The sequence below is a fragment of the Eptatretus burgeri genome, chromosome 10, assembly GCF_056783735.1.
Source record: "Eptatretus burgeri isolate ZD-2024b chromosome 10, Ebu_testis_v1, whole genome shotgun sequence".
Classification (NCBI taxonomy): domain Eukaryota; kingdom Metazoa; phylum Chordata; class Myxini; order Myxiniformes; family Myxinidae; genus Eptatretus; species Eptatretus burgeri.
In genome coordinates this window covers 51,295,291-51,312,197 of record NC_140970.1, presented here as the reverse complement: position 1 = coordinate 51,312,197, position 16,907 = coordinate 51,295,291, and the positions used below count along the sequence as shown (strand labels likewise).

Sequence of the window (16,907 nt, the reverse complement as noted above, 5' to 3'; positions counted from 1 at the left end):
CCTCTGTGAATTCAGTGGTTGACAGGGTATCTATGTGGCCAGCATGAGAATAAAGTGTTAAGAGCAAAGAATGTATTGAAAAATAATACGAGCAATACTAATTAAATGTAGAAGAAGTAAGAAAGGTGGCAAACAGTTATGTTATGGAAATCTTTTGTCGTTGCTTGAAAGGAGAACCCACTTTGGTGTTGCCTACAAAAATCCACCGAAATGTGGACTTAGTCCACAGTGCAAAATATTGCTTGGTACTGCCTTGAGACTTTTTTTGTTGCTGAAATTTATTTTTAACATTTTGCCCTTAGGCAGCTTTTGAAGCCATAATGAACCTTTGGAATCGGCGGCCCCTGAAGGTCTACGGAAGTCGCATGGCAGAGTCCATGCTTGCCATTCTTTGTCACATACTGCGTGGGGAGACTATCATCCGAGAACAGCTCTCCAAGGAGCGAGATGGTTCACGAGATGAGGAGGCACCGCCACCTGCGCCAGAGGATGTGGGTGGAGGAACTGCTGGAGTAAATGGTGGCACTGTCAGTGGAGGGAGTGTCAGCAATGGTAGTAGCAGTGCTGTGGCATTGGCAAGTGGTTCAGCTACCAGTGTTGCAACTACTGGTGGTACGAGCTCGGTTCCAGCAGCTGCCAGTAGTACCACTGACAGCAGCAGCAGTAGTAGCAGCAGTGGTGGTGGAGGTGCAAGCAGCACTGTTGGTGGTGGCACAGCAGGCAGTACTGCTGGCACAGTGGGAACACCTTCTCATCGCAGAGAGCCTGATGTGAACCAGCAGCAGCTACAACAGGTAAACCATTGTTTTGTTGAACAAAATTTGGAGAGAAATTAAAAAGCTTCGATATTTAATCATATTTTGTATACAACATTTATGATCATGGAAGAGCAGGGAGAACAGGGTAAAACAGGAAAAGGAGGGAGCAATAAAGAGGGAGGGTGGAGAGATGGAAATATGTGCATGTGTGTTGGGTTCAAGTAAGGTTAATGGGGGGGGGGTCGAAAAAATTGTGGGTAGAGATATGGGGGGGGGGGTGGGTCGAAAAAAATTGATTAAGATGAAGAACTAGTTAGCATGGCTTTTTATTTGCAGTATTTAATTTTGTTCGCTCACCTGGAATGTAGTTCCAGGGAGCTCATGGGATGACTCGTCATCTGTCCGTCCACAAATCTTTTCAATTTCTTCTCTGAAACTACACATACGATTTCAATGAAACTTTACCACAATGTTCATCGCCGTGTATGTGCCAAAGTTTGTTCATGGCATTAAAAAATCGGGCCCTAAGGGGGTCTATGGGGGTTCCCCCCAAAAATAGGTATTTGCTTTCTTCTCAGAAACTACACATGCAATTCTGATGAAATGACCACAGCCTTCATCACACGTGACGTAGCAACGTTTGTTCATGGCATTAAAAAAATTGGGGTCTGAGGGGGTTTATGTGGGTGGTTGCCCCCGCCCCTCCCCCCACCCCAAAGAGATGCTTTCTTGTCAGAAATGACACACAAGTCCGACGAAACTTGATTACAACCATCATCACCCGTGATGAACCAAAGATTGTTCACGGCATTAAAAAAAATTGGGGTTAAAGGGAGTGTATGGGGGATTGCCCCACAAAATAGGTTATTTGCTTTCTTTTCAGAAACTACTCATGACATTCTGATGAAACTTAACCACAACCGTCATCACCCGTGATGTACCAAAGTTTGTTCATGGAATTAAAAAAAAATCGGGGTCTCGGGGGGTTATCCCCCAAAATAGGTATTTGCTATAACATTGATTCATTGTTACATTTTGCTGATTCCGTCCCACATTGATTTCCTCCTCAGTATCATTATTTTCAGTGAGTGCCCAGAGGTATTGCCCCGATTTTTATCTGATCAGATCAGATCAGATATTGAAATTTGATTTGTTTTTTTTCAAAGTGATTAACCTTGTGAACTATTTAACATTTTGTTTTATCCAAAGATGATTGCATAACTTAAAAGCAATGTTTAGTTTGCATTGTATGACTTCCTATTAAAAAGTATTCTTTTTTTTTCTGTGTTTTTTTTTTGTGCCACACATTTCCAAAATTGTCTTTTTTCTTTTGTTTATTTCATCAATTTGTCTGAATCGCATGATATGGGTTTAGCCATTTGTCACCTTTCAATTTTGATTTGACAAAAGCGTAGCTTTTTTTTGCATTTGTTTTTTGCTTCCTCTGTATCTGTTAGTTTAAATGTACGAGAAGATGCTTTTGTTTTAACACCATTCTTCTTCTGCAGTTATGCTATGACTAACCAAATTGTATGCAGCTTGTCGACATGGGTTTCTCGCGGGAGCAGGCTGTTGAGGCGCTGTTGCACACTTCCACCATGGAACAGGCTACGGAGTACCTTATTACGCACCCACCACCTCTGCTTGGTGGAGCGGTATGTCAGTATTCCTTTTTTTTTGCTTTATTTTAGTTTAGTTGATTTGTTTCACGATTTCATTAACGCACATGAGTCTCGGCCTGTCGAAGAGCTGAAGGACAAATGGCAGCTTTACAGACAGACTGAGTAAAAGGGGAAGGACGACAAAACACTCGGCACAATGCAAAGGAGTCAACTGGTTGAAATGGAATGATAAGGAAAAAAAATTGAGGAAATAATACTCTGAGTTTTTTTGTTTTTTGTTTTGTATACAATGTCAAGGCTCGTGTGAGAGCTTGCACGCAGAACGTACAACAATGGGAGCAGGAGACAAGGGGTTGGAGAGGGAAGGAAAAAACTGTAGAACAGAGACATGAGATCTGTGGAAGGGAGAGGGATGGGGTGTGGTATAGAGGGTAAGGTAAACAAGATGGACACGACAGGAACTTTCAGGAAGGAAAACGGAATTTCAACGAGGTGGGTTTGGGGTGGATTAGCGGTGGGAGAAAAGACTGTGGTTTTGGTTGGGGGAAGATAAGAGATGGTGGTGAACAGCTGTTTTGAGGATCTGGACGGAAGAATGGGATTGAAGAGAGTGTGGAAGTTTGTTCCAAAGGCAGGAAAAAAGAGGAATGAAAGAGTGAAGGTGAGCAGTAATTTCTTGATTTTCATGGAGTTACCAGATAGGAGTTGCTGGTGGACCTTGACCGCCCTGCGGAAATATGGGGGGGGGGGGACATCTCAGAGCAAAAGGGGGTCAGGCCCTTTTCCGATCGAACCTGGCCTGACCTTGATTTCCGATCATCAATATGGAATTGGATCAGATCACGATTGTGGATATGCCACTTCTGCTCTCCCAACAACGAATGGAGGTCCTCAATGCCAAACACGAAATCAGAGCCACCTCCTCAGACATATCGCATGTTTTCGATATGGTCTGGCACCGTACCCTGCTCACCAAACTCTCTTCCTATGGTATCCATTGACATCTCCACTCATGGCTCGCAGACTTCCTCTCCTGTCGCAGCCAACGTGTGGCCCTTTACGGAGTTCTCTCATCCCCTCTTCCTGTCCAGGCTGGAGTTCCTCAAGGAAGTGCTCTAGGCCCTGTTCCTTCTCTGGTTTTCATCAATGATCTCTCCGACTCTGGAAAATCTTCTTTAACTATTTGCTGATGACTCCACCCTCTGCCGTACCATCTGTCATTCCTCAGATCGGCAAGCAGTAGCCTCTTCACTGCAGATCTGGATAAAAATCACAAACTGTTCCAACAATTGTCTTTCAATCCTGACAAATCTCACACTCACGATGCCTCTCCAAAAGGACAGGCCAGTTTAGATCTGTGACTTGCGACAGGTATCATGAAAACCTGTCCTAACCTGTTCCATGGTCAGGTTGTCGGCGACGAAGCCGTCTCCCCCACCAGTTTTCCTGGTGAGGTGGGTGTTTGGCTATGGACACCCAGCAGGATTATAAACAAAACCTGTCAAAGCGTGGAGGAGCTCCTTGTGAGCCAACGGCCATCCACATGTAGTGCCCAACTGTCTGCGGACGTCGTCCTGCAGTTGGGTTACTTCTTATTAGGAGGTTGGTGGCAGGATTTGCACTCCGGCCACCGTAAAACCCTTCATTCCACAAAACATTCTCGAAGCATTAAAAAAAAATCTGAAAACCCACTCCGTGGAAGTACTGTGTAGCTTCCCTTCACAGCGCAGCTCACCGGGTGACGGGACTGGGGCAAAGCCTTCGGGACCCCCAATCTTTGATGATGGGAGGGAACCACGGGGTAACATTCCCAGGTCAGATTGCAGGAGAGAGTGTCGGAGTGGTGCTGAGGTGTCGTCCACCAGATGGCGGTTTCCTTGGGTTAACCTGAGGTGGTCCCTTCGGATGAGTGCCTGGAATGTCCTATCTAGAAGAGAGGATGATCACCTGTCTCTGTTATCTGAGCTCATGCATTTGGACATCGGTATTGCAGCACTCTCTAAGGTTTCGGAGACCAGATTGCAGCGAGATCATGGTGTGTGGTTACACCTACTATTGGTCTGGTCATTCGGATGGTTACCATGCCCAAGGAGTTGCTGTAGCTGTGTCCAATAAGCTGACTCCAATGATAATTGATGTAACACCGGTCAACAAGCGTATTTTCAGACGAAGGATTTGTCACTCCTTGGGTGTCATTTCCCTGGTCTCTGTTTATGCTCCGACTGAGGCGAGTGATCTCACCGTGAAGGACGCACTCTATGCCACGCTCGAGTCTGGTTGATCAGTGCCCTAGGCGAGATGCACTTCCACTCTTGGGGGATTTGAATGCATCGACTGGAGCTGATAGGGATGATTCGGAGAGGTGTGGTGGTCCCCTTAGGTCTGGAACTGTGAACCTGAATAGCACCAAGTTCGTTGACTTTGCAAGAAGTCATGGACTTAGGGTGGCCGGTTCATGGTTCAGCACCCACAAGCTCATCGCTGGACTTGGTATGCCAACGCTGGCGGTGTGGCAAAGGAGATTGACCATGTGCTCGTTGATGGTCGCTGGAGGATGATCCAGGACTGCAAGGTCCACCAGAGTGCTCAGTTCCTCAATACTGACCACCGGCTTGTTGTAGCAACTTTTAAGTTTCAGCTTAAATCCAGGAGAATGGTACCATCCCAGCCGAGGCTGGATGTTGGCAAGCTCAAGGATGAGAGGGTAGCTGAGGAGTTTGCGAACAAGCTGAGTGGAGATTTGGGGGGTCTGGGTGCTTTGGGAGACCCTGAAGCGTTGTGGAGTGCCTTCAAGACCACCGTCCTTGATGTTGCCGGTGGATGTCTTTGAACTCACCATAGGGCGAAGAAGAATTTTGTGTCTCAAGGGACACTGGATACCATTGCCCAGAGTTGCAGGGCCATGCTGAATGGCAGAGCTGAGCTGTTCAGGGAGCTGAGGTGTAAAACTGTACATGCGCTAAGGGTGGACAAGGAGGCCTATGTGTGAGGAATCTGTGTGGGGGGGAGAGCATCACCTGTGGTCAAGTGATTCTCGTCCTGCTTACAGGGGAATTCGTGCATTGCGTTCATCCAAGGCCGAAATCGGTGAACTGCAGTTGGAGCAGAGTGCGATAGGCTCTTGACAGAGCAGTCCAAAGTGAAGGCCCGCTGGGCCGGTTACTTTGAGCGGTTGTACCAGGCTGATCTACCAGCTGTCGAGTTGGACGTCAGGGGTGTTACAATCACTGTTGCTGACCCTCCAATCAACTGTGGTCCACTTTCGTTTGTGGAAACACAGGCTGTGGTGAACCGGTTGAAATGGGGTAAAACTCCAGGTATCTGTGGCATTCCTGCTGAACTTCTCGAGGCTGGTGGAAATGCTGCACTCGTGTCGATGCACACAGTTCTGTGCTCTGCCTGGATCACAGGCATCATCCCAACTGACTGGAAGAGGGTCCTTGTTGTCCCTCTCTGGAAAGGGAAGGGTGATCGCCAAGACTGCAACAACTTCCGAGGGGTGACGCTGCTCTCGGTGCCGGGCAAGTGCTTTGCTCGGATATTTCTTGATAGGGTTCACCACCATCTGCTTGAGCACCAGTGTCCAGAGTAGTCAGGCTTCACACCAAAGGGGTCAACGATTGACCGTATCCTTGGTCTTCGGGTTCTCACCGAACACAGACGAGAGTTTCAGCAGGGGCTGCTTGTAGCCTTTGTTGATCTCTGTAAAGCGTTTGATTCAGTGAATGGGGATGCCCTCTGGAGTATTCTCGGTCTTTGTGGAGTGCCTCCAAAACTGATCAATCTGATGTCTGAACTGTATTCTGGTACTGAGAGTGCTGTGAGATGTGGCGATACCATCTCTGACTTATTTCCAGTTGTTGCTCGAGTTCATCAGGGGTGTGTACTGGCCCCCACATTTTTCAAAGTCATCTTGGATGCTGCTGACCTGTCTGTGTCTGTTTGTGGTAAGGATGTTGAGGTTGTGGAGAGATTCACTTACCTTGGCAGTGATATTCATGTCTCTGCTGGCTGTGAGTCAGAGGTCAAGAGACATCTGGGTCGGGCCTGGAGAGTCATGGATTCATTGGATCATGGGGTGTGTCGCTGCCGGTACCTGTACAGGAGGACGAAAGTCCGAGTCTTCAGGTCCTTGGTGCTTCCAGTCTTGCTCTCTGGATGGACTCTGGCCAGGGATCTGAGATGGAGACTTTATTCCTTTGGTACCAGTTCTCTTCGGAGAATCACTGGCTCTTGCTGGTCGGACTTTGTGTCCAACGAGCGGTTGCTGAGAGAGATTCAAATGACATTTGTTGCCTGCATAGTCCGTGAGCATCAGTTGCAGCTGTATGGACATGTGGCTCGTTTTCCTGACGCTGAGCCTGCTCACCAGATTCTCTCAGCGAGGGACCCTCGTGAGTGTAGGAGGCCAATGGGCCGACCACGTGCCTCATGGTTGCAGCAGGTTGATCGGCATCTCAAGGAGATGGGGATGGCAGGACGGAGGCCCCTGGAGTATCGGCTGAAGGTGGACGCAGCGACGCACTGTTCTGGTGCATGGTCCCACACCTGACCTGACCTTAAGGGTGGTTAGGAGTGGGGTGAGGCTGGGCAGGAGATGATGGAGGACAGAAAGACCATCGACCTGCCTGTGGTGAGAGACCCAAAGACTCATTCTCATCACGGGAGACACCAATTAACCTAAATGCCTTGGTTTCCACAGCGAGAAATCGAGAAAGGTGAGAGGCGGGAGCACCAGCCCAGAGGGGAGAGCAGTACTCCATCAAGCTGCGGACGAAAGCTTTGTATGTGGTCAGGAGCTCAGGTGTGCCAAGGAAGGACTTTGCACAACGGAGCATGTCCTGTCAGCGACTGGCTTTGGAGGCCAGTATGGAAGTGTGGCTTTCCCACGTCAGATCATGCCAGAAAGTGAGGCCCAGAAGCTTTAATAAAAGGAATTCTTCAAGAGCATTGTTGAGAAAATGAAGGGTGGAGGAGGGATTCAAGATTGCCCTTTTGGAGAGACTTGGTGAGTGTGAGATTTGTCAGGATTGAAAGACAAGTGTTGGACCAGCTTGTGATTTTTATCCAGATCTGCAGTGAAGAGTCGACTGCTTGCCGATCTGAGGGATGACAGCTGGTACAGCAGAGGGTGGAGTCATCAGCAAAGAGTTGAAGAGGATTTTCCACAGTTGGAGAGATCATTGTTGAAAACCAGAAAAGGAACAGGGCCCAGAACACTGCCTTGAGGAACTCCAGCCTGTACAGGAAGAGGGGATAACAGAACTCCATGAAGGGCCACATGTTGGCTACAACAGGAGACGAAGTCTACGAGCCATGTGTGGAGACGTCGTTGGATACCATGGGAAGAGAGTTTGGTGAGCAGGGTAGGGTGCCAGACCATATCGAATATGGGATATGTCTTGGGAGATGGCTCTGATTTCATGTTTGGCATTGAGGACATCCATGCGTTGTTGAGAGCAGAAGCAGCATATCCAGAATAGTGATCTTGTCTGATTCCATATTAATGATCGGAAATTAAGCCTTTGGAGAAGAGGAAGGATTTAATGTCTGAAGCGATGATGGATTTCATAACCTTGCTGATGTTTGGGAGAAGGCTGATTGGTCTGGAGTTTCAGGGATCTGTTTTTGCACCTTTTTTAATGCAGAGCGGTGATGTTTGCTGATTTCCATGCAGAGGACCTTGAGCAAATGAGAGGATGTCGAGAGACAGACAGACAGACGCAGACCAGGTTGTTCGGACACGTTAGCTGATACCGTCTGGACTGGTTGCAGAATATGAATCGAGGTTTGACGGCAAGCTCCCCACCTTGTCAGGAGAAAAGGGCACAGAATCCAGGAACAGCTGTGCATGATTGGGTTCGGTGGGTAAATAGAGCGAATGGTTGGAGACATACAATTTAGAAGCAAACACGGAGTTTAGGCAAGCAGCCTTTTCACGTGCAGTGTCAGTTGTGCGGCCATTTGAGGTTAGGGGAGGGGGTGGAGGGGGAACATACACCAGAAACAGATTTTATTAGATGCCACCAGGATTTGGAGGAGGGAGACAGGTTTGAGAGTTCAGACTTGAGATTAGAAAGATGTTGTTTTCTGGCTCTCCTGAGGGTCAACACACTTGCGTTTGAGCTTTGTGGAAGGAACTGAGATTGCCTTCAGTTGGATTAGCCTTCCATGAGGCGAAGGTAAGTTGTTTCAGAACAACTCCCTCGTCACGAGCTTCAGTGTACTATTTGCGTGAGGACGGGTAGGACAACTGAAGATGAGATGGGATACATCTGTGCATGAGAGAGAGAGAGAGAGAGGAAGAGAGGAAGTTTCTTTGTAAATATTCCTAGGATGAGTTGATGTCCGAGGAAGTGGAGATGGGAGACCAGTCTCGAAGTTTGATCGTGGCTTTAAGTCCTTGCCAGTCGGCCTGAGTGAAATGCCAGACTTGACGGCACTGATTGGTTCTGTATTAACAGTCAGAGAGATGTATATTTTGACAGACATGTAGTCAAATGAACTGATTGGAGCGGAGGCTGAACAGGAGATATTTTCAGGGAAATTGGTCAAAGTCAAATTCAGAAGTGATGAAGTACCATTGGTTGAGATCTGCGTCGGAAGTTGACAGGTGTCAGTCCCAATGAGTCACATAAGTCCTTTGCTGAAGTGCCATGGCAGGTGAGAGGAACCAACACTCAGTCAACTGGCAGATCACAATTTATATCACCACCTTTGAGGAAGAGAGAGTTGGGATGAGAGGAAAGAAGTTTGTCCATGTTTTTGGAGAGTGAGATTTAAATGGAGTCAGTACTGTTTGGTGGACGGTACAGCACACATATTTACATGAGGTTTTTGAAAAAGGTGAGTGGGAAGCTTTGAGAGTGAGGGCAGACGATGAGAACAGACACGTCCAAGGTGCAGGAGGGTGATGGGAGAGGGGAAGGATGAGACTTGGTAGAGGTGTGGTGAAGAAGGGAGTGGGCAGGGGGAGGTACAGGATTTGAGGGGTTGGGAAGAGGGGCAGGTGTGCTGAGAGGAAGGAAGGAGCATGTTTGTGGTGATGAGGTGTGTTCTGATTGAGCGACAGATATCTGTTATGTGAGAATGGAGCCCACAGATGTTAGAACACCACATACTTTTGGACAACAGAGGAGCTTTGAGGAGCTGATACTGAAGCAGAAGACAGTGAAAAGGTGCCAAGAGTGGAGGAAGAATGAGGGGTAAGGAGAGAGGATAACAGTTGAGGGATTTGGAAGAGGTGGATGAAGGAGGTGTGGGGTGAATTGTCACTGAAGTTGGAAAAAAAATGCTTGATGGAACACGAACATGTATTGCAAACTGGGATTCAATTTTTTTTAAGTCAGAGATGCGATTAAAGACATTATGTGAAGGATACAATAAAGGAGAATTTAGAGAATGGAGAAAGGAAACGTTGTAACAGTTGGACTTTTTCGACACGGGTTGAAGGAAAGGAGTTGGGTATGTGAGAAAGCGTTGGCGATGATCGACATCATACTTGAAAGATTAAAGTGGAAGAACATGATGCAAGAGGCACCAAAGTTTGTTCCACACAGGGATGAAGGGATGGAGGTGTGCATCCAGCTTTGATTTTGGAGGGGAAACTGGTGTTTGTTTCGGATGGAAAATGCAGTTATTTAAGGCCTGGTCGTTAAGGCTGGTTGACAGACAGTATCTAAGGACAAATAGGTGTCCAGAGATGGCTCTGACTTATTGTTTGAGATTTTGAGTCTTATCTATTGAGTTAAGAGAAGCAACCATGCTCGAAGGTGAACTGCTCATCAGAGATTGGACAGTTGGAGAAGAGAAGATGCCTGAATTTTGCACAAGTGATAAATTTCATTGCTTTGTTTTTGATGGGGGAATAGACTGGCAGCTTCACGACTTGCGATGACGACTCCGCCGTTGCTGGGAATGACCAAAACAGCCAAGGTGGTTCGTGTTATGGCAGGAAGTCTTGACAGACTTTTGTACACCTTTCCGACTTGCCTCAAAAATTAATTCACTTTGCCTTTGAAAAGCATTGAACTCTTGGCATCCACAGCCTCAGCTGGCAACTTATTCCAGTGATTTATTACTCAATGAGAAAATTTGGACATTTTCATGTTTGCATCTGGGTTTCAGTAATTTGCAAGAATGGCTTCTTGTAATGTTCATGTTTGTGATGTAATGTAATGTTTGATGTTGAATTTGTTTGCTTGTAATGTTTCATGTTGTCACCTTGTTGTTTCATGACCCTTCAGCATTTTAAGACTTCCATCAGGTTCACTCTAAGCCTTATGTACTGCATTCCAATGTGGTCATTCTCAGGTTTGACAACCTTGACTCGTAGTCCTTTTCTCCATCCCCTTCACTCTTTTGGTCGATTTGGGATCTTGGGCTTCTCAGGGAATGTACATTTCAATTGCTTAAGTTTTGTCACAGATTTTGATTCACCACACATCATTTGGAGCAAATTGAGTGGCACGTGGTCACGTATCTTGGTTTTCTTTTGTGTGATAGCTTAGCTTCTCAAAGTTTTTGTTCTTGTTTCAATAATCCTTTTTTTTAATTTGAATTTTTTTTATTTTTACTTTGAATTATTGGTTGATTTGCTTCCTATTTTGAATCTGAGTGTGTTCGATGTTGGCTCATGTATTCCTTTGCAGTCCACCAAAGCTACGTTTTCCCCACCAGATCTGTCGTCTTTGTTATTATTTCATCCAATTTTCTGGTTTTTTTTTTTTTTTACCATAACTTGTATCGGTATATTATCAAATTTGTGTCCTTGTGAGTATTTGGCCTTCTCCCCAAGGCCATAGCTCGCGAGCATGTTGAATTTCTCTGACGCATGACTCATTCGGCTTTCTTTATCTCAAGTGTGCTCCTTTCACGCTTCTAATTTATTTTCATCTCAAATTTTATTACTATTATTTATTCACACAGTTTACTTCCCAAACCTGTCAAACTCATAAGCGCTCGGCCCCTACGTACTTACAGCACGACTTTCCACCCCTGCCTTCAATATCCAATTTCACCCCTTTTGTGATGTCTGGACTTCTCATGATCCCCAATTCAGATCCACAAAACCAGTCTACAGATGTCTGCACACGAGTATCACCTCCCATTCACGTCCACGAACGGTGTCGAATCCCTCCATGACAGTACACTCCCCCTTGTCATCTACATGCCCCTCAGCATCATTCTACCTCATGTCCCTCCTTTCTGATTTCCCCTTGACCCACACGACCCTCTTAAAAACAGACCTTTTGGCTTGCTTCCAATCATCAAGGCCGTGGAATCCATTGCAGTTAACCTCAAATCTTTCCTTTTCTCCAAATGCCTGATCTCAAACCATCAGTTTGGATTCAGACCTGGTCACTCTATTATGGCATTGCTGCTTCTGCTCTCCCAATGATGGAGGCTCTGTCTCGAACATGAGATCATGGCCATCTCTCCAGGTATATCTTGAGCATTTGACAGTCTGGCACCCCTACCTTGCTCTCCAAACTCCCTGCCTTTGACATCCACTTTTGGCTTACTTATTGCTTCAAGTCCCATAGCTTGGTATTGGCTTCATGGTTAGGGTGGTGGGCTTTGGATATAGGGTCCTGAGGTCAAATCCTGCTCAGCTGATGAATTAATACCAGGTGGGGTTAACTCGGCCTGTCATCCTTCCAAGGTCGGCAAAATGAGTGCCAGCATGCTGGTATCCTGTCGGAGTGGTGACCTGTCCAGGATTGTGCCCAATAGCCAAGGAGACTGCTTAAGCAGCACCAACGCTCTGCACAGAGTATGGTCCCAATCTCCAAGAGTATGTCCATCAGAATCAGAATGTGGGTCAGAAGGAATTACGACTCGGAATTGGAGGTGATATGCAATTGTGCACTGCTTGCTTAAATGCCTGGAGGTTACAATGTGATTGAACTACCTCTGGAAGGCAATTCCAAGAATTAGAGAGAAAATGAACAAAAGAGGAGATGGGTGGAAAGGCTGAATTTTTTTCGAAGTTTAACCAGACGGAGATTACCAGAAAAACTTGTGCATCCTCGAGTTCCTTGGGAGGATCAGAGGACAGAGAGCAGAGGGAGCAATATCGGAGAAGAGGTGGTGGAAAACAGAGACCACCGACCTGCCTGTAATGTGAAATCTAAAGACCTTGTGCTTTGGGACAGAAAGAAAGATGAACGTAATGAGGGATAGAAGAGGAAAAATCAGACCGTGGCAGAGAAATGTAATGCTCAGTCCAGACCAGAATGTTTGTGTCTTCCAAGTAAAGTTCATGGGCTCTAATTACCTCTGCCACTAAATGTGGATGGATGTTATGTTTTCACCCCTGTCTGTCTCTCCGTCTTTGAGTGAGCAGGGTATCTCAAAAAGTTATGGACGGATTTGACAATTTTGTTTACAGGTTGGGTCTTTGTCCGTCTGTCTCTCTCTCTGTCTTTGTTTGTTTCTGAGGATATCTCAAAAAGTCATTGATGAGTTTTGACAAAATTATGTGTACGAGTTGTTTAGGTGACAAGAACAAGCTGATTCGATTTTGGTTCAAATCCGGTCTATCAGTAGGATACAAAACATAAACGGTTTAAGCTGCCAGAGGTATGCGCTCTACCGAGTGCCATTCTTGTGTATCGTGTTGCGCTCCTCCCAGTGGTAGTACATATCACAAATCATACTGTTCAGCCGCATGCCAGTCTCGTCTTCCAATGTATTTTTCTGTTCTCAACTCTATAACTGCTGTATAATAGTAAGACAGTGGTGGTATTCTTGAGGGCAATCTGAAATCGGTGATCATGGTTTAAAAATGCAAAAAATCAAACAAATTTGCCTTCATTGGATACCCAGGATAACTGAATTTAAGGCCAAAATAGGCTCGGATGGCTCTCAGAGCACAGAGACCTCCATAGACCGAAGTGGCTCCTCGACTCGAGGCCTGGCAGACGACTCCATGCTTCATGTGTCCAATCAGACATCTACCTTTATGAACCCAGCCGTCTCGTTTAAAACTTAATGAAAACCCTGCTAAGACTTGCACAAAGTTGAGGTAACTATTCAAAATGGCAAAAACCTGAAAATTGTATTTTCTGATCCAAGATTTACAATATCCCTTGGTGAGGAAAACAACTCCATGTGACCTTGGACTCATTTTGTTGGCATGTTTCGGTTTAAAAATGTTTTTTAATTTTTTTCTAATTTAAAAAAAACATATCTTGCACCCTTTTCACTAGGATCTGCATATGTCAGAGGAGGACCAGATGATTCGAGCCATCGCCATGTCTTTGGGGCAGGACATCTGCATGGAACAAGGTGCAGAGTCTCCAGAGGTATTTGCAGATTGCTCTTTACTTTACAGTGCAGTATTCATTTTTCTGCATTTTTTAAAATCGCTCTATTCGAAAAAATGGATGGAATATACACAGTTTCAAGTGCTGTGTTTCAGTGACAATTACATGATCAATGTGTGAACTATTTTGCATTTTAAGCTGCTGCTGCTGCTATGTGTTTACTCACTTCAGAAGTTCTGCTTTCACTCCTGGAAATAAAAAAAATGGTAAAAATGTTAGCTGGAAAGCAAATAATCTATTTACTTTGTAGGAAAGCTAATTTATTTACTTGTCCAGAAAGCTGATAATTGATTTACTTGGCTGGAAATCTCATAATCAATTTACTGTACCGAGAACAAATGAATATTCGTGTCTGTTTAATCATAAAAAAATCCCGTTTGAAAAGCCTTCGGTTACAGGATGGCAGGAGAAGAAGCAGGTCCCGGAGTTTTAATGATCCAATGGTATGCCAGCAGGAACCTTTTCTTCTGGAACGTGACAGACACAGAAGGAACACATTATATTGTGACTGGCCGGGGGTCAGCCGCCAACCGACCGCTCTGAACGGAGCCGCAAGTCGAGTCGGCCCGACCGATCGCCCGGAATATAGATCGCCGCCCGGATAACTCCGAGCGACGGGTCCTTGTACAAGAACCGAAATACGCCAATCGGCAGATCACGTGGGGTAGGGTCGATTGCCAATCTTCAATGTACCTAAATACCCACGTGACACAACTTCCGGGGTATTCCACCCTCGACGGATCTCGTACAGAACAAACCGCCGAGGCGAGCTTGTCCGAGCGGCGTAATTGCCGAGAACCGTTGGTCCAAATGTCCCCCTATTACGGCAAACCAACGGCTTTCTAACTCCCAACACATGAAATGTTCAGTCAATGAGGGAATGGACGAAACGAGCAGGTTTTCATTCACACAAGGACATTTATTATAATGAAACTCATATGCAATTAAATAAGGCAAAACACGTATGCAATTTTACAAACAACACAAGCATGACAAAAGAACTACAACCGTCTACAAGTAATTATTAATGTACAGTCACTTACACAGTTTTACTTACGGGACTAGGCACCACAACATTCATTCGACAGAAAAGCAGGAAAAATACCCCATCAAAGGCAATGGGGTCAGACTGGACCTCTTGGGTCTTTATGGCGTGGGACTTGGCAGACCGAACGAGTCCCACGAGACCGTTGCAGGTTACCTGCACCCACGTGGTGTCTGGCTTGGGCGACCCGCGACGTCCCGTCCCCACAGCAGCTCGCGTAGCCGTGGTCGAGCTCGGGCCTTCCGTGTGGCAGGCGAGCTCTCTCCGGCTCTCTCCACACGAACGCGCGGTTTGCGCGACACGGCAGGCAAGGCTGTGCCTCCAGCTCGCGTCTCCTTCGCAACGCCCGGACTTCCACGCAGCTCCTTGGCTTCTGGCTTCCTCCCGACTCCCCCAACTGCCGAAGCAAAAAGCTTACTCCTCCCACGGGACTCAGCACACGAACTCTGCCACGGGACTCCCACGAACTCGGCCCTACCACGGGACTCCCACGGGACTCTTTACGAACCCTTTACACGGGACTTTCACGACTCTTTTTGAACAAAGAAAAGATGTCCTCTTTATCCTTTGCACCCCCTCCCCCGCACCCGGTGTGACTCATGCCCTCGTGATCCACCCCCCGCTCAACCATGGGTGGGAGGGAGTTGTTGACGTCACCGCAGGGTTCTTCTTCCTCTTCGCAGAAGAGGGGGAGGGACGTCTCCATTGTTTCGTTCCCTAACTATTAAATCGATCCGCAACGCATCTAATTGATTTCAAAACATTTAAACAATGGAAGGTGAACTATCTCGGGAACATGCACTTATTGATATAGCTGACGAAGGGAACCTGTATGTTGTGTGTGATTGAATTCCAAACGTGTAACAATATTTAGTAACACTTCTCAAAGCAATATAAAAGTACACTGAAGGATCACACAATCGATGATGACGAAGACAACAATTAAGTGTTATAAGATCCTTTTTTCATGCGCTTCACTTCATTGAGATTCACAGATGGACATGTAATATGTTTATGAAGTGCAACATGCTGTCTTTTGAGTAAACCTGTCAGCGAAGCAATGGTAGACTCAGCTTGTTCTTAACTAAAATTCCAATGTTATTGACCAAATGTGTTCTGGCGTTCTTTTTGACTCAAATCCAACAAATTATGTTTGATACAGGAAAGCAGCCTACATGTCATTTAAACTTTGTTATTTGCGAAATTGAAGATTCGTAAGTATATTGGTTGGTGTGGTCTGTTATTTTGTCTGCCAAATGTCAAGGTCACATAAAATTGTCAATTTTCATTTGACTGATTTGAAATTTGAACAGAATTTGTATATTGGGTTTCTGAATTGGTTCATTAATCAAAAGCTAAAAGCCTATTATTTTTGTGGTCAAAGGTCATGGTTGCATAAAATTGTCAATTTTCATCCAATGGACTTGAATTTTTGACAGGGTTTGCATATTAGGTCACTGCCCTCTATTGTTTGATGTTATCAAAAGGACAAGGTCACAAAATCATCAATTTGCATCCAATTGACTTGAAATTTGAACAATTTGCCGTTTGGTTTACCAACAATAGCTGAAAGCCAATTGTTTTTGAGGTCCAAAGGGCAAGGTCACAGCAACTGATTTCGCAAGTACCGGTTTAGGTTAGTTTGTTATTTCCCCGGCATGTGTAGTGAAAGGAGGGGTTTTAGCAATACGCTCACTTCTCTGTCTGTCTGTGCGTCTACAACGTCAGTTCACAATTGAGGAACAATGTTGTTCAATTGAATTAACTATTTTGAACATGAATCGGAAAACAAACCTGTAGCTTACCTGTACTTTGGCTCTGAATTTGACCCGATTGCACATGTACAGAGGGTGGCGAGATTTTTTTTTTATTTTTAAAGTCTGTGTGCCTGTCTTAAAAAAACAAAACGCAATTGAAAACAGGAAGGCTGGTTTTTAAGGGTGTTGTAAAAAAAACAAAACAGGTATGAAGAGCTATTATAACGTGTTAAATAAAGTGGTGTAAAATGGCAGTACTACATCACTGCATCAATGACAGTAAACTTCTGGAATCTTTTTATTTTTTTATTTTGAGGTCATCTCGACTGAGATGACCTAATAAAGCCAGACCAGGTATCCGTACGTCCGTCAACAATTTTTCTTTCCGATCTTGA

The 16,907-nt window shown here is 45.6% G+C and overlaps 1 protein-coding gene across 11 annotated transcripts in view; it reads left to right on the top strand.

The window, feature by feature from the left end:
- Window positions 1-16,907, top strand: part of HUWE1 (HECT, UBA and WWE domain containing E3 ubiquitin protein ligase 1) — a 428,879-nt gene that overhangs the window by 126,065 nt on the left and 285,907 nt on the right. For all 11 annotated transcript variants that reach the window (XM_085898286.1, XM_085898280.1, XM_085898284.1 and 8 more), the window contains exons 32-34: window positions 303-794; window positions 2,297-2,413; window positions 13,594-13,689. In XM_085898286.1, coding sequence (XP_085754412.1) covers window positions 303-794; window positions 2,297-2,413; window positions 13,594-13,689 — 705 coding nt within the window. The remainder of the gene's footprint in view (window positions 1-302; window positions 795-2,296; window positions 2,414-13,593; window positions 13,690-16,907) is intronic.